The 18392-nt window shown below is 38.9% G+C and overlaps 1 protein-coding gene across 1 annotated transcript in view; it reads left to right on the top strand.

The window, feature by feature from the left end:
- The window catches only part of LOC130238390 (disco-interacting protein 2 homolog C-like), a 79127-nt gene that overhangs the window by 16710 nt on the left and 44025 nt on the right, over nucleotides 1-18392 (top strand). The window contains exons 2-5 of the mRNA XM_056469391.1: nucleotides 7987-8058; nucleotides 8913-9017; nucleotides 14870-14995; nucleotides 16213-16392. Coding sequence (XP_056325366.1) covers nucleotides 7987-8058; nucleotides 8913-9017; nucleotides 14870-14995; nucleotides 16213-16392 — 483 coding nt within the window. The remainder of the gene's footprint in view (nucleotides 1-7986; nucleotides 8059-8912; nucleotides 9018-14869; nucleotides 14996-16212; nucleotides 16393-18392) is intronic.

Raw genomic sequence — 18392 nt, 5'->3', positions numbered from 1 at the left:
TTGCATTCATCTGGAGCTCCAGGCCATCTTAGAGCAGCATGTGTGTGTTTGTGTAAGACATGACCTACATACAGTTTTATTAGGCTGTTTATGATGGTGTTGGCGTTAGTTTGAGCGGTTAAGATCTCACCTGCTAGTCCTACATCTCTGAATGAGAAACCTGCAGAACTTCAGCCAGATTCACATTTTAGCTGGGTGATCTTCTGTCTTGCAGAAAATTATTGATGAAATTATTGTACATGATTTAAGGGATTCCTACAACCAGAGTGGGTCTAGGGTTCATTCAGGTTTTAAATAGTTAAAATAATAATAATAATAAGTGTAATCGTATTTCTCATGGTGATATGATTGCAGATTATCTACTCTGGAGTTACTGTGTGTAATTTCACATTGTATTACTGATGCTTTTTAGAGTGATTATTTTTCAGTTACACTTAAGTTAAGCATTTTGTTTTCACAACCAAGAGAGAATGTCCATTTCATTCTCTGTAACACTTCAGTTGATAATTCTAGAGTGATATGTGTCTAAAATCTACATATGATGGTATGAAATGAGTGTTCTGCATGTTATTTATAATCAACAATCAATCCAAAAAAAATATATTGTGGTTTGAGAAAGCCTGATGGAAAGCATAGATATTTACACTAGACGTCGCCTACTCTATTGTTGTCTATTAGAAGGAATGCATCAATAGAGCCGCCGTTTTGGTACAGGGTAGCACTCCTTTGAAATGAATGTGGGACCAAAGTGCAGTGGTACACTTCAGAACTGCCTTAATTCTGTGTGGCATAGATTTAACAAAGTACTGGAAAATTCCACATCCGAAATGCGAACCTCCTGTTCCACCACTACCCAAACGTGCTCTGTTGGATGGAGTTCTGGTGACTGTGGAGGCCATTTGATTACAGTGAACTCATTTTCATGTTCAAGAAACCAGTCTGAGATGATTCACGCTTTATGACTTGGTGCATTATCCTGCTGAAAGTAGCCATCAGAAGATGAGTACACTGTGGTCATAAAGGGAAGGGCATGGTCATCTCTGCAACAATACTTGGGTAGACTGTGGCGGACCAGCAACGAGATGATCCCAAGGTTTCCATATCCTGGACCAGGCCGTATCCTGAGCAGCTGCTGTGATGGTCATGGAGGAGTGGAGACCATGAGACTGATTCCTGTGACGCTCCAGGGACATTTGAGTCTTCGCTGAGGTCCAGCTTCCAACCGCCGATGCCTAGACTGCAGCTCTGCACAAGCCGTAGGAGAAATGGTCATGCCCGAGTGAGCATGGTTTCTCTCGAGGTTTTTTAATTCTTCACTTTCACCAATTGGTGAAGTTTTTTTCCTCGCCGCTGTTGTCACTGGCTTGCATGGTTCGGGATCTGTAGAGCTGCGCATCGATGGATTTGTTCGCCAGTGTTTGGACTCTCAGTAGTGAATATTAAACCACACTGAACTGAGCTAAACTGAACTTAAACACTGAAAACTGAACTACACTGTTTCAATTTACTGTGATGTTCTATGTGAAGCTGCTTTGACACAATCTACATTGTAAAAGCGCTATAGAAATAAAGGTGAATTAAATTGAATTGCAAAGTTTCTTCTAGTCAGTTAGTCTGTTAAAGGAGCAGTATTAACAGATTAAGCAGTCTACTAATACTCAAATGGACCATCAAAATAAATTGTTACCAAATTTTTAGTCTGAAATCATTTCTTTCTTTTTTTTCTAAATATAAATAGATGTTAATTTTGAAGAGAGATAACGTGTTGCTAGTGTTATGTCATATTATTATCATGTTTTAACACATCGCTAAAATGCTGCTAGCATGTTTTAGAAACATTAACATATTTCTAGCTTGTTTTTTTTTCAAAGTTACTAGCGTTTTTTTTGTCATTCATAAATATTCTGGCACAAACCACTGCTATTGTCTTAACACATTTTTTTACATAATTGTAGTGTTTTCCTGTTGCCATCTGGTTATCTGATTTGACACCGTCTGTATTTTTATTTTTTTTAAATGGACTTTACTGCTTGCAGGTTTTAGCCTCCAGCTAGCATGTTTTAATGATTTGCTAACATAATGTAGCAAACTGTAACATGTACAGTTAAGTTTCCATAATTAGGGACCGAGCACCAAACGGTGCAAGGCCCTATTGGACTTGCTCCGTTTATTATTATTATTATTATTATTATTATTATTATTATTATTATTATTATTATTATTATTATTATTATTATTATTCTTCTCCCGAATGAATCGCGATTTTGAGGGTCTAAACATGCCCGAAAACTCACGAAAATTTGCACACGCCCCAGAAGTGGCGAAAATTTACGTTTCTTATAGGCTTCGGAAGTGGGCGTGGCAAAATGACTCGACAGCGCCACCTAGAAAATTGATACGGACAAGCCCCCGAGCCACGAATCACGCACATGCACGAAAATTGGCACACACCTCAAACATGGCAAGACCTACAAAAAAGTCTCAAGGACCGATATCTCAAACCCAACAGGAAGTCGGATATTTACAGCTTCCTGCGGCGAAAAAGTGGCGATTTTGCCATTTCCAGGCGTTGTACTTTAACGAACTCCTCCTAGGGATTTCATCCGATCGACACCAAAATTGGGTTATGTCATCTAAAGGCCTTGGCGATGTTAAATTGCGAAGCTTTAGAGTTTTCGTCGATGGCCGTGTCCGTGGCGGCCTCGTAAATTTTGACGACTCGCCACGAAACATCAAGTTGTTATAACTCAGGCATGCATTATCCGATCTGCCTCAAAAGTCACACGTTTGATAACCGTCCTGACCTGAACACGTTTACATGCCAATATCCCGATACAGTTATAGCGCCACCTGCTGGCTACAGGAAATGACATGATTTACAGCGAAACAAACTCCTCCCACAAATTTTATCATATCAGCACCAAATTTGAGTGGTGTCATCTGAAAGCAGTATCGATGATATATTGTGAAGGTCTAGAGTTTTCGTCGATGGCCGTGTCCGTGGCGGACTCGCAAACTTTGATGATTCGCCATGAAACATCAAGTTGTTATAACTCAGGCATGCATGATCCCATCTGCCTCAAAACTCACACATTTGATAAGTGTCCTGACCTGAACATGTTTACATGCCAATAACTCCATAAAGTTATAGCGCCACCTGCTGGCAACACTAAAATTGCCTATAACTCAGGCATGCATGATCCGATCTGCCTCAAAGTTCACACATTTGATAAGAGTCATGACCTGAACATGTTTATGAGCCAATATCCTGATACAGTTATAGCGCCACCTGGTGGCAACAGTAAAATTGCCTATAACTCAGCCAAACAATGTCCGATCTGCCTGAAAATTCACATGGTTGATTAAAATCCTCTCCTGAACACATCTACATGAAAATATCGAGTCACAGTCATAGCGCCACCTGCTGACGGGAGCAAGTTTGGCATAAATCCTTGATTTTCTCAGGTTTTTTTATATATATATTGGCATAAATTATTATTTTTCGTGGTTCTCTGTCGTCCTACGGCCACCGGGCGGCGGTGAGCCCGTGTGCGAGGTCCCTATCATCGCTGCTTGCAGCTTTAATTAATTCTACTTTTTTCCTGTTCCCATCTGGTAATCTGCTTTGACATGGCCTGTAATTTTGATATTTTTTTTTAATGCACTTAATTTCTTGCATGTTTTAGCCTCTAGCTAGCATGTTTTTATTATTTGCTAACATAATTTAGCAAACTGTAACATGTACAGTTAAATGTCTTCACTGCTTGGATATTTTTAGCCTGTGGCTAGCTTACATGAAGAATTTTTAGTCTGAAATAGTTTTTGTTTTATAGAAATAGAAGTTAATTTTGAAGACTGACAGACAGACAGACTGACTGACTGACTGACGGACTGACTGACTGAAAGACATGCAGCAGGTGACTGGTGAATTTTATACCTTGAGTTAGCCTGAATGATTTGACCTGAAAATCATAAATGACTGTCATGTTGTTGTCATTACTTCCTTGTCCAAATCACTGCTTTAAGCCAGTAAGCTGAACTCTCTTGACAGGACAGCATGTCAGAAAAACTCTTTACTAGATTTTACAAGTTTTTCTGAGGTGCTCCTGCTGGGTAAAACCCCCTCTAGCTTCGTAAACAACCCAGATGTTGAACATCGGCTGGATTTATCAAGATGCCAAGAGCGTCGCTAGAGGCTAAATGATAGTTCTAGTCGAGTGTGATTTTTGTGCTCTGGCTCTCCTAGCACTGTACATAGGAGGTCAGGAGAACAGTGTTTTTCATAATATGATCGGATTTTGAATTAAGTTTTAGAATCTAGAGTACTTTCTGACCTTCAGAGCAAACTGGTGTGTCTATTTTCTCTTCAGGAGTTTTAAGCAAGTCCTACCCCCCCTCCAGGTTTTGTGCCTTCATGTCAATTTTAGACTAATCATGCGTGCAGTTTATTTCTTTAAACTTTGACATGCAATGCATTCCAAGTACCCCTTTTTCGTGAAGAACAGTGATTTTAACAGTAGAGCACTGTCCTCAGCTCCTTTGAGCTCTGTTTAACAAGGTGTTTTCTCTCACAGATCTGGCTGAATTCACACAGCGTTCTCTGTGAACCCAAGCATGTAAATCCCACGAGGTGGACTGTTTCTGAGAAACCTTGCATCAACAATCCTCCCACGTTCATTTGCTCTGATCACATGCCATAACGTGCCAATCGTAATTATACGACAGCCTGAAAGCAACTAAACCATTGCGATGATATCTGCATGTTTTCTAATTGCAGTTAACAGCCACATGTTTGACTTTTGGGTGCTGCGGTGGCGCAGTAGGTAGTGCTATCGCCTCACAACAAGAAGGTTGCTGGTTCGAGCCTCGGCTGGGTCAGTTGGTGTTTCTGTGTAGAGTTTGCATGTTCTTCCTGCGTTCGCGTGGGTTTTCTCCAGGTGCTCCGGTTTCCCCCACAGTCCAAAGACATGCGGTACAGGTGAACTGGGTAGGCTAAATTACTCACACATCAGTAGTGTATGAGTGTGAATGAGTGTGCATGGATGTTTCCCTGATGAGTTGCAGCTGGAAGGGCATCCACTGCGTAAAACATATGCTGGATAAGTTGGCGGTTCATTCCGCTGTGGTGACCCCAGATTAATAAAGGGACTAAGCCGAAAAGAAAATGAATGAATGCTTGGCTTTTTTTTTGACTAGAAGTCGTACCTAATAAAGTGGCCACTGAGCTTGTGTTTAATATGAGTGCACAAGCGTTCATGTATGTGCACATGTTATCTTCCTTTTCATTTGAATATGCATGTGTACAGTTGCTCAGGTTTCAGTGTAGTTCCATATGTTATCTTGACTGTAGATGTGCACGTTTATTATGTAAAGCTTAGTGCAGATTGACCTAGTAACCCAGTTTGTGCCTTGGCCATTTCTGGTTTTCCCCTTGTAGGTTTTGCATGTGTGTACAATCAAAGCTTTTATGTTGAATGCAGAAATGTGTTTAAAGTTCAGATTTTCCATCTCTCTGTGTTGTGGATAATGGAGCAGAGGGTCTCGTGAGAAAAGGACCTCCATGTCTTCATTTCCTGGTCTCAGGGGGGCCACCACACCTATGTTGCCATGGATATCATTTGTGTTATTATTCGTAGGCATGCCGTATTTGTAGATGTATGATTGTTTATTATTGGTATCTGGTCTGATTAGGGCTGCACAATATATCGTTTCAGCATCAAAATCGCAATGTGTGCATCTGAAATAGTTACATCACAGGATGTGCAATGTTAAGTCTGAATTATAGTTGACCAGGAGCTGCAGAATTGTGTTTAATTACTGTATTTATACAGAATTTATATTATTTATGCAAAAACCCCACTGGCAGGTAATTTAGCTTGTTTTAAGGAAAAAGTTTTTGTTTTAACTTATTTATTCTGAAGCTAAAAACAAAACAATATTTTACTTGCTTTAAGAATTGTTTTGATATTTGAAATAGTTTATTTATTTATATATAAATAATTTATTTGTATTTATTTATTTATTTTTCCAATTTCTGTCCCTCTTAGACTCCCTAGGAGACTGTCAAATAAATATTGCTATTCAAACTATGTTGTGCAACTGTATTCATATCGCAATATTTATTTATGTTTTATAAAACTAAATCTGCTAATTTGACAGCAATAAGACACTCAACACTCATTCAGGAACAGATTTACAATGTAAAATAACTAATTCATATAATAATAAATAATTCAAGAGTTGCGAAACAAAAGAAGATATCTTGAAGAATGTTGAAAACTGGTAGCCGTTGACATTCATAGTAAGGGGAAAAATAACACAGTCAGTGCCTACCAGTTTTCAGCATTCATTTTTTTTTAAATCTTTGTGTTCGGCAAAAATTCAGCTATGTTGAAATAAAGTTGAGGATGATAGAATTTTTATTTTTGGGTTATCAATTTTTGTAGTTAGAGAAGCATATAGCCTCTATCAGTAGCTCTGTATTCCTCTGTGTTGTGTGAGAGTGTTTTTAAAAATGTGATTTTCTGAGATTTATTCAGCTACTGTTGCCCATAGAGGTCTGTAGGGTAATTGTAATACCCTTCCCCAAATTATTATTGTTTCACACATTTTTAAATCTTTAATATAAATACAGGCAGATGCAGACAAGTTCAGCTAAAATCTTTAGTTTTATCCCTGAGTACAATTATTTTGATTACAACTACATAATACTACATTAAGTACAGTATGAGAATTTATTTGCTTAAATTGACTTGAAGTAGTTTATCCAAAACTGTAATTATGTTGTTAATAATATTTACTTATCCTCATGTGGTTCCAAACCCCTGAGACCTACATTTGAGTTTGGTACACAAATTAAGATATTTTAGGTGAAATCTGAGAGCTCCATAGACCTCAATGGTCCTGATTTGTTTAAAGGCCAGAAAGGTACAAAAAAACACCATCAAAAGAGACTGTATGCCTTCAGTTGTTTAATAAAAATATTTTCAAGCTACTACAATAAATTTGTGCACACATAAAACAAGTATAATGACTTTATTCAACAGTTTCTTGTCCTCAGTGTCAGCATATTGTGCATGTTCACAAGAACAATGTGTGTTCTGTTGCTTTGCTTCTTTTTTTGATGTTGCTTTGAGGAAACAGGGGGTATATGTCAGTGCACAGGGCTCACGAACATGTGCATTATACTGACCCTGAAGTGAAAAGACATTGAACACTTCTGGGTGAACTAACCCTTTTAGACCTGACTCAAACTTTAACTTAATTTTAAGTCAATATGATCTGGAGGCTGCCTTTTTTTTGGTATTGTGAAGCAGTTTCTAGAGAAACAGAATATTAAATGAGAAAAAAGGGGGTGTGGTTTGTTTTTTCTTCTGCAAGCTGATTGGATGTAGTAAAGTAGGCATTTCATTCAGAGAGATTAGTAACTGGTTTTTAGAAGAGTTATTACAACCTAACAGACACCTCCTCCTCACCATTTCTGTTTGTTGTCAAAACTGACAGTTGGAGGGGCATGGTTAAGTATATTAACGACACGCAGTACCTAACTGCAAAGAAACAGGAAGTGCATTTTCAGATTTGAATTTATAATTACAGATTAATTGTTCACCACAAAACTAGCAATGTCAGCTAACAAAATCACACACACACACACACACACACACACACACACACACACACACACACACACACACACACACACACACATATATATATATATATATATATATATATATATAGATAGATAGCCTCCAATATATCTTTATTGGGATGTAATTCTGCTTAGTAGTAGTAAAATTGACATACTTGGCTCTATTTGAGTGTCTAAAAACTGCCTTCTAAAGTTGTTTCAGTGACTGGATGATGGCTATCCACTTTGAATGTGTCTTGAAGAGCTTTTATTAGCCATTGCTTTAATAGAGTCTCGAACATCAGCAGTGATGGATGTTTACTTTAACATGACTTTTTTTTTGTTTGTTTTTTCAGGTGATATCACCCAGAAGGGCTACGAGAAGAAAAGATCCAAACTTTTACAAGCATACCTACCTCATACACCAGGTAACAAACACACACAAAAAGGACCCTACAAAGCAGCATATCAAAAACCTCAGACCTACCCAGAAGAACTCCCAAAATGAACCCATACTCCTTAATCTGTTCATTTACAGCAGCTTAATTGTATATAAAAAAGGTTATATAAAAGGTTTAGCCTAGTAAAATCAATGGCCTATACAGAAATTAAAGTCGTAAAACTTTTTATTCACTATATTTAAATATTGATTAAAGTTACTACAGTTATTTAGTAAAGAGCAGCGAATCTCTCTATTTGATCCACTGTTTTGTTTGAAAACAGAGGTGTCCCTTTGAGAATCCACAGATTTATAATGAAAGCATTTGTTTTTTTTCGCAACTGTTTATGCTCATTTAAGACAAAATTATTTGTGTTTAAAGTAAAACACACCAAGAGGGACATGTTTACATATTATTGAGTGCATTTGTCTGTTTAAAAACACACCCAAATCCAAAATTGTCCACTTTCGCTCCTCTTCAAATCGCATGTACAAAACCGATTCAGAGGTTGCATAAGGGAGTATGATGGTCGACGCATAGCTTTAATAGAAATGAAGTGAATGCGGCTGTTTTAATATTATTTTTAACATGCTTTACCATAATTCTCTTGAACAGCTCTTGCAATTATATCACATTGGAGATCGGCTATTTGATGCTACTTTTCATAGTAAGATTATATATACAGAACAAATATGGGAAAATACTTAAATAAGATAATAGCCGGATAGAATTTAAAAAAACGGGAGAATCCTGGCATAAACGAGGGGTTGACAGGTATTCACAGCAGTATACAGTTTTTGTTTTCTGTTGTGGCTATATTTGTCCCTCTGTGCTTCCTGTAGGAGCAGAACGGCGCATCCCTGTAACACCATCTTCATCGTCTTCCTCATCCTCCCGTTATCAACGCAGACGGTCCACTGGGTCAAGGGATGAACGTTACCGCTCAGGTGAGATCCCATTAATGCAGCTAACAGTTCAGCATTTTAGACACAATACTATCAATACTATAAACAGTGTGGAAATAAGTATTGAACACATCATGTTTTTTCCTGGGAATAATATTTCTAAAGGAGCTGTTGACATGGAATTAGACCAGGTTTTGGTAAAAACCCAAAGAATACAAACATGGAAATAAAGCAACAGCCCCCAAAAATTTGAAAAATGAGTTATGTGTATTAACAATGAAATGACGCAAGGAAAGTACTGAACTACTAAAACGTATTTAATACTTTATATAAAACAGGGTGTCTGTGGGGTCTTAAAAAGTCTTAATATCTATTAAATTTAAAAAACTAAATTAATTAACAAGTCTTAAATTAGCTGAAATATTATGCTCTAGGTCTTAAATCTTTTTTAAAACGAGTCTTAATTTTCCTTTGTACATGTTTAGCTACTCAATCTGGCCATTTTTATCATTACTTTTTATTTCAAAATGTGTTAACTCTATTTAACATAACGTTTTAATTATTTTCCTTACAATAACATGTTTAATAGTTCTCCATGTACTGTATTTACTGCTGAGGAGTCTGACCTGGACAGATATTTGTGCATACATTTAGTTTATTATAGTTTTTAAACTTTTTAAAACATGTTTTAATTTTATGTTAAGAAAAGGTTATCTTGAAAACAAGTTTATGCATACAACTAGAGCTTGCTTGTTTTGAGACATTATTTACATTTACATTTTACATTTAGTCATTTAGCAGACGCTTTTATCCAAAGCAACTTACAAATGAGGACAAGGAAGCAATTTACACAACTATAAGAGCAGCAGTGAACAAGCGCTATAGACAAGTTTTAGGCGTGTAAAAGTCTAAGAAGCAAAACATTAGTAGAAATTTTTTTTTTTTTTTTTTTTTTTTTTTTTAATAGAGAGAGAGAGAGAAAGAGGGCTCAGTTAGTGGTATAGCCAGAGAGGCAATTGCAGATTAGGAGGAAAAGTGGAGACTAAACAGTTGCGTTTTTAGTCGTTTCTTGAAGACAGCAAGTGACTCGGCTGTTCTGATGTAGTTAGGGAGTTCATTCCACCAACTGGGCAGATTGAATGTGAGAGTTCGGGAAAGTGATTTCTTCCCTCTTTGGGATGGAACAACGAGGCGACGTTCATTCACAGAACGCAAGTTTCTGGAGGGCACATATATCTGCAGAAGTGAGAGCAGATACGAAGGAGCACAGCTAGAGGTCACTTTGTAAGCAAACATCAGAGCTTTGAATTTGATGCGGGCAGCAACTGGCAGCCAGTGCAAACGGGTGAGTAGCGGAGTGACATGTGCTCTTTTGGGTTCATCAAAGACCACTCGTGCTGCTGCGTTCTGAAGCAGCTGAAGAGGTTTGATAGAACTAGCTGGTAGCCCGGCTAGCAGAGAGTTGCAATAGTCCAGTTTGGAGAGGACAAGAGCTTGAACAATGAGTTGAGCTGTATGTTCAGATAGGAAGGGTCGGACCTTTCTGATGTTGTAGAGTGCGAATCTGCAAGATCGGGCAGTTCTAGAAATGTGGTCAGAGAAGTTCAGTTGGTCATCAATTGTTACTCCAAGGCTTTTTACCATTTTGGATGCAGTGATGGTTGCTCCATCCATCTGGATTGAAAAGTTATGGTGAAGGGTCGGGTTGGCAGAGACTTCAAGCATTTCCGTTTTCATGAGGTTAAGCTGGAGATGATGATCTTGCATCCAGAGTGAAATGTCTGACAGGCAGGCTGAAATGCGAGCTGGAACCGAGGGATCATCAGGGTGGAAAGAGAGGTATAGCTGGGTGTCATCAGCATAGCAGTGGTAGGAAAAACCATGTTTCTGGATGACTGTTCCTAAAGATGCCGTGTAGATAGAGAAGAGAAGTGGTCCAAGCACAGAGCCCTGAGGTACCCCAGTGTATAGATGCTGTAGGTTGGACACCTCTCCCCTCCACGACACCCTGAATGACCTGTCAGAGAGGTAAGATCTGAACCATTGAATAACAGTGCCTGTGACGCCCAGTGACTCAAGCGTAGATAGCAGGATCTGGTGGTTTACAGTGTCAAAAGCAGCTGATAAATCCAGCAAGATGAGGACAGATGATTTAGAGTCTGCTTTAGCCAGTCTGAGGTCCTCCACGACCGAGAGCAGGGCAGTCTCAGTTGAGTGGCCTTTCTTAAAGCCAGATTGCTTGTTGTCCATGTGGTTGTTTTGAGTAAGAAAGTCTAGGACTTGATTGAACACTACTTTCTCCAAAATCTTGGCCATGAATGGAAGCAGGGATACCGGTCGGTAGTTTTCAAGTAGCGTTTGATCCAGGTTGGGTTTCTTTAGCAGAGGGGTTACCCTAGCCTGCTTAAATGAAGTAGGGAATAGACCAGAGTCAAGAGATGTGTTAATTATGTGAGTCAGTGTTGGTATGACTGCAGGAGAAATGGCTTGCAGGAGATGAGAGGGAATGGGATCTAGCGGACAGGTGGTTGCATGGCTTGATAGCACGAGATTGGACACCTCAGACTCAGAGAGCTGGGAGAAAGAGGTGAGCGTGTGTGGTGTTGGTGGTGTATCTTGCGTGTTTGTTGTAGGTGCAGCAAATTGAGCACTGATTTTTGCAGTTTTGGTATAAAAGAATGTAGCAAAGTCATCAGTAGTGAGTGTGGAGGATGCGGGTGGAGGAGGAGGGTGAAGGAGGGAGGAAAATGTTTTAAAAAGCAAGCGAGGATTGGTGGCACTGTTGACTTTCTGACGGAAGTATGTCTGCTTTGCAGAAGTAACCTCAGTCGAGAAAAAAGACAGAAGAGTTTGGTATGTTATGAGCTGTTCAGGATTTTTTGTTTTTCGCCAGCTTCTCTCAGCAGCCCGAAGTTTTGAGCGATGCTCACGGAGAACATCAGAGAGCCAGGGTGCAGGAGGACTGGCTCGGGTTGGTCTGGATGTCAGAGGGCATAGTCTGTCTAGACATGATGTTAGCGTGGAGCAGAGTGTATCAGTTGCACTGTTCGTATCAAGTGCAGAGAGTTTGCAAGATGGAGGAAGAGAGTTAGAAACAATGGTGGATAGTCTGTTGGGTGAGAGAGAGCGTAGGTTTCTGCGAAAGGCAACTAGAGTAGGAGTGTGTGGCGGCTCAGGAGTAATGTGGATGTTGAGAGAGAGAAGGAAATGATCCGATGTTTGTAGTGGAGTTACTAGTGTTTGGTCAGCGAGGCAATGTCGAGTGTAAATAAGGTCTAGTTGATTACCTGATTTGTGAGTAGCAGAAGTAGGTGCTCTTTTGAGGTCGAAAGATGCAAGCACAGTCTGGAAGTCAGCAGCTTGAGGTCTTTCTATGTGGATGTTGAAGTCACCTAGCACCAACAAGGGAGTGTCATAATCAGAAAAAGATGAGAGAAGAACATCCAGTTCATCCAAGAAGTGACCTAATGTACCCGGTGGGCGGTAGATGACAACCACATTTATGCGAAAGGGGTGGATAATGGTGACTGCATGGAATTCAAAAGAGCTGATTTTTGGCAGGGACGGTCTCTGAGTGAATTTCCATTCTTTGGAAATCAGTAGTCCAGTCCCACCCCCTCTCCCTGTCTGACGAGGGGTGTGGGAAAGAGAGAAATTAGTAGAAAGAGCTGCATGTGTAGCAGTGTCCTCCGGTCTCAGCCAGGTTTCAGTTAGAGCCATGAGACTAAAGTCAGAATGAGTGGCTATGGAGGTAATAAAATCTGCTTTGTTAACAGCAGATTGACAATTCCAGAGGCCCACAGAGAGAGAGAGTTGTGAAATAGAGGATACATGAATTGATCGAAGGTTGTGAGGGTTGCGCCTGCAGCGTACCTCCCGTGCTCTGCGTATTTAAAATACGTTGCTAAGAAATAACTTAATTATGTAACATTTTTTAAATTATTAAGTAATTAGTATTATTGTACTATTAAATGTATTCAATTATAATATTTTTAATATGTCAAATTAAAAAAAAAATCCATTTGTGCCATTAGAAAAACACCTTCGCATTTAGCCCTGTATGAGTCTAAAATTTTATTCATAATTGGTCTTAAAATTGTCTTAAAGTCTTAAATTTAATTTGGTGAAACCTGCAGAAACCCTGTAAAAGGACTTTTTGGTGATGGCAGCTTGAAAACGCTTCTCATATGGAGAATGAAGTCACATGCAATGCTCAGGTGTTTCTGAGAAAAATGGTGACGTGTTCAAGACTTCTTTCCCCACTGTATTTGCTCTGTAAAAACAGTCCAAACAGATTCATACTAAATTCAGTTGTTTCCTCATTGAATAAATCTATGCTTTGAATGAATTCTGTCTAATGATAGTTTGATTTGAAGTATAAAGAAAATATGTACTTTTTCTGCCAATAATTACAAATTTCTATATTAAAATAGTGTTTTTCCAGTTTGTATTTGTATCCATTAAATTCAGAGAAAAATTTTAATTAATTGTGAGAATGTATTATTAGAGTTAGCCATATAAAGCGATACATTCATTTTAAACGGTTATAAAAAATGTACTTATTCATTTTCCTTTGGCATAATCCCTAACTTATCAGGGGTCGCCACAGTGGAATGAACCGCCAACTATTTCAGCATATGTTTTACACAGCATATGCCCTTCCAGGTGCAACCCAGAACTGGGAAGGTTATAAAGCTCTTAGTTATAAAAAAGCATGATGACGTGAACAAATATTGCCACTTGCTGAAAACCTTTATCTATTTTAATATAAATTCAATGAATGCAACTTTTTAAAAAGAATGTAATATAATATAAAAATTCATTACATGTACTAATTAATGAGATGAATTAATGATATTGGCCGACACGGTGGCTCAGTGGTTAGCACTGTCGCCTCACAGCAAGAAGGTCGCTGGTTCGAGTCCCGGCTGCATCAGTTGGCATTTCTGTGTGAAGTTTGCTTGTTCTCCCCAAATTGGTGTGCGTTTCCTCCGGGTGCTTCAGTTTCCTCTACAGTCCAAAGACATGCGCAGTAGGTGAATTGAATAAACTAAATTGGTTGTAGTGTATGTGTTTGAATGAGTGTGTATGGATGTTTCCCAATACTGGGTTGCAGCCGGAAGGGAATCCGCTGTATAAAACATATGCTGAATAAGGTGGCGGTTCATTCCACTGTGGCGACGCCAGATGAATAAAGGGACTAAGCTGAAGGAAAATGAATAAATGAATTAATGACATAGTATGGATTATATGTTAATTATATGCTATAAGAATATATTAAATATCATTGAGAAAAATACCAATATACATCTGTTGTAATACTTTTCCAAAAGTTGTGGATCTTTGTCAGCACTGCAGAACATGTGGTTGGGCTTAGATGCAATCTGTGCTGCTGACAGTATTTCCTGTATGGATAAACCACTGAATAAATAATCTCCCTAAATAAATCTGTGAACAGGCTTGAAAAAGCAACTCTATTGAACTTCACACATACATAAACATTAAGAAGCTTTTCAGCATCATGCACACACACTCTCTCACTCTCTCTCTCTCTCTCTCTCTCTCTCTCTCTCTCTCTCTCTCTCTCTCTCTCTCTCTCTCTCTCTCTCTCTCTCTCTCTCTCTATCTATCTATCTATCTATCTATCTATCTATCTATCTATCTATCTATCTATCTATCTATCTATCTATCTATCTATCTATCTATCTATCTATCTATCTATCTATCTATCTATCTATCTATCTATCTATCTATCTATCTATCTATCTATCTATATATATATATATATATATATATATATATATATATATATATATATATATATATATATATATATATATGCGTGTGTAAAATCTCTCTCTCTCTCTCTCTCTCTCTCTCTCTCTCTCTCTCAGATGTTCACTCAGAAGCGGTTCAGGCTGCGTTGGAGCGACACAGTGAGAGAAAGATGGCTGTGCTTTTGCCATCCAAGCGGCGCTCGCTCATCGGCCAAACCTCCATGGACACGTACACTCCTCCAGGTGTGTGTGTAGTGCTTTTGGTGGTTTACAAGCACAGAAAATTGTATAATGACATAATTATGACCTAGTTGTGCTCTATTAAGGTGGCTTACGAGGACACGTAAAGTCCTCGTAAGCTATCATAATTCATCATTATAATTCATCATAATTCATCATTAATAATTCATAATAATTCATCAGAATTCATCATAATTTAGAACGCTTAGAAATAATACTTAATAGCAGGGTGCGAATTAAAGGTGGGTTTGGGGGGATTGACGCCCCTTATTAACACTTGATCCCCCAAAGGATGTCAAAATAAGATGTATGGGGGGGTTTAGCCCTTTAGTAGTGAGAAATATTTTTTTTTCTGATCAGTGTTTCTCAACCATGTTCCTAAAGGACCATCGACACTGCATATTTTGGATGTCTTCTTTGTCTTTCTCCTTCATTACAGGTATTTCAGTCTCTGTTAATAAGCTGATGATCTGATTCAGGCGTGTTTGGTTAAGGAGACATAGAAAATGTGCAGATCTGGTGTCCCTCCAGGAACGGGGCTGAGAAACACTGTCTTTAATAATAATATTAATAATTAAAAGAATATAATGCGTGCAGTACATTTGACCACCCCTATAACGGGTCATACCATTGTGAATGCATAATCAGTCTTAGGAAAAAATCATTCAGCTGTCTGAAACCAGCAAATCTAAAGCACAGATAGACATTGTAAGTGTTCACTTCTCTTGTAAAATAGGTGCTTGTATCTTCATATAGCCTAAAAGGAAAGTAAAATTAGACGCATAGTTTGTACTTTGAGCTACAGCAACCTCTGAAATAGCTAATAAGAGGTTACTGTAGGTCAGAATACACTATATATTCCTCAAAACACTGAACACTTCAATACGTTTTATTAATAAATTTCGATCTTATTTAAATTAATACATACATTTGATTCACTGAAGCTTGTATTACACATACTAACATTACCGAAAACTTGATCACCCCCACAATCACCCATGTATAATTAACAGACTGCTTAATGGGATCTATTGACATTCAAATTATGCTACAGGTTTGGTGTGATTGTTAGGTTTAAGGGTGGGGGGTGTTTTACTGTATAAAATACATTACGCCTATGGAGAGTCCTTGTGAACCACCAATACTAATATGTGTGTGTGTTTGTATGTGAGAGGCACTGAATAAGAGTGTGTGTTACTGTTCTCTGTGTGTCTCCGCAGACTCGTCCTCCGGCTCTGACGCTGAGGGGTCTCTGGGGAGAGCAGGAGGTGTCAGTGTGGACTCGTGGATCAGCAGAGCTCTCCACGGCTCTCCCTCAACATCATCGTCATCATCGTCGCACAGCAACAGCTCTGCCAATGCAGCCCGACTGGCAGAGACAAGCATGCACACATACGCCAGTAAGAACGCAAACAAATGCTCGCTTTGCGACAAATGACACTGAGATCAATTTAGGTCACTTTCAGGGATTGTTCAAGCCAGATCTTCATGCTCCACTCGCGTCATATGAAAGAAGACTTTTTTGTATCTTACTTATTTTTACAAATTTAAGTGGATTGAACATAAAAAAGTTAAGTTGTGCCAACAAAAACCTTAAGAATGGTTTTATTTCAACTCATTTTAAATATGTAGTTTGAACAAGGAGCAAAAGTTTTTCTCCAGGCATTCAACTCCAATGAATCAGTCCTATTTGCTAATGGTGGCTATTTTGAAGTCGCCATCTTGGATCCAACTTTTGTTTTTTTCAATAGGAAGAGGGTCATGTGACACATCAATCTTATTTGCAATCTTATTTTTTCACAAGAAAAACAATGGTGTGCTTGGTTTTAACGTAACTTTATTCTTTCATGAGCCCCATCACATATACCAATGTGCCACAAACAGGACGTTAAGATCACCAACCATTCCCATTTTATTAAGATGTATCCAAATAAATGGCCCACCCTGTACTACTCAATTCATATAAAAATACTTTTACAATGCAAAAAAAGTGTCATCAAGAAACTCACTTTAGCCATTTTGACTTCTCATTCTGAACCAGCGTTCAGACTGCCACTTAGCTCACATTAGCCAACAAGTTCTGTTTGCTTAACCAATTTTAGCCTGTCAGCTTCTTAAGCTCACTTTGGTCAGTCAAATCTGTTTGGCCAACTAATTTCAGCCAATTATCTTCTCACGCTCAACTCACTTCAGCCAATCAATTCTGTTTGCATGACTGATTTCAATTAGTAAGCTTCTCACACTCAACTCACTTCATCCAGTCATTTCTGTTTTCTCAAATTCATATAGTCAGCTTCTGAAGCTCACCTCATTTCAGCCAGTCAGTTTAATTGACTTACCAAATTCTCTAACATTAAATTCACTTCATATTCGCCAATACATATACATCACCAACTCACTTTAACCAATCAGTTTTATTGGTTTGACTAATATCAGTCATTCATGCTAAACACTCTTTGCAAATCAATTATTTTTGATTAACCTGTTTTAGCCAATATGCTTTCTAGGATTAGCACACTTCAGCCAATCAGCTCTGTTTAACCAACCAATTACTTTCTCATGCTTAAATCACTTTTAAAAAAATCAATTTCAGCCAATCAGCTTCTCACACTTTAATATGAAATGTGCATTTTTTGCATCTCTTCTGAATTTCCTTTAAACTAACTTCCATACTAAGATCATCTTATATTAGCCAACCGGCTTCTCATGCTCAGCTAACTTAAGCCAATCAGTTGCTCAAACAGCTTTGCGTCAAGCGCACGCGTATGCTATGGCACGGCCTATGCGTGGGCGCATAGCTCTAGCGTGGCAGTCGGCGTCGCTGACGTGCACCTCTCAAAAAAATGTAAATACACGTCGCAACGATGTGTTGCGCAAGCTCTGTGATTGGTCTGCTTGGTATCGTTGACGAGTGTGGGTGGGAACGAGAGCTGCGTGAGCCCGATGGAGCAATTGTTTTGTGTTTACCTTATGGTTAAAGTTGTTGCACGTCCGCCGGTTCCTGCCTCCAATATAAGCGAGTTTGAACCACTCGTACAATAAGGAAGCGTTAAGGAACAACACAACACCAGACACAGAGGAACATTAACACCTCACTGCCAACAAGCATTTCAGACGTGTTATTGCAGAGCAACAGAAACAGCGTGTGGAAGTATGAATGCACAGCTACGCGCGTTGCATGCGCCGTGGGTCACACCGATCACTTGACGCAGAAGGATAAACCAGGCTAATGGGTGCACTCACACTAGGCTATCCGAACTGTGCTTGGGTGCGTTTTTCAGTTTGTTTGACAAGTGTGAGTTCTCCGAATCGCACCCAGGTGTGGTTCGGTTGGCTGGCCTTGGTCCAGTTGGAAGAGGTGTGCGAGAGTGCGGTTCGGTTGGATTTTGGCATGGTATGC

The sequence above is a fragment of the Danio aesculapii genome, chromosome 2 (assembly GCF_903798145.1).
Source record: "Danio aesculapii chromosome 2, fDanAes4.1, whole genome shotgun sequence".
NCBI lineage: Eukaryota > Metazoa > Chordata > Actinopteri > Cypriniformes > Danionidae > Danio > Danio aesculapii.
The sequence above is the reverse complement of the archived record's forward strand: the minus strand, read 5'-3'. Positions and strand labels throughout refer to the sequence as shown.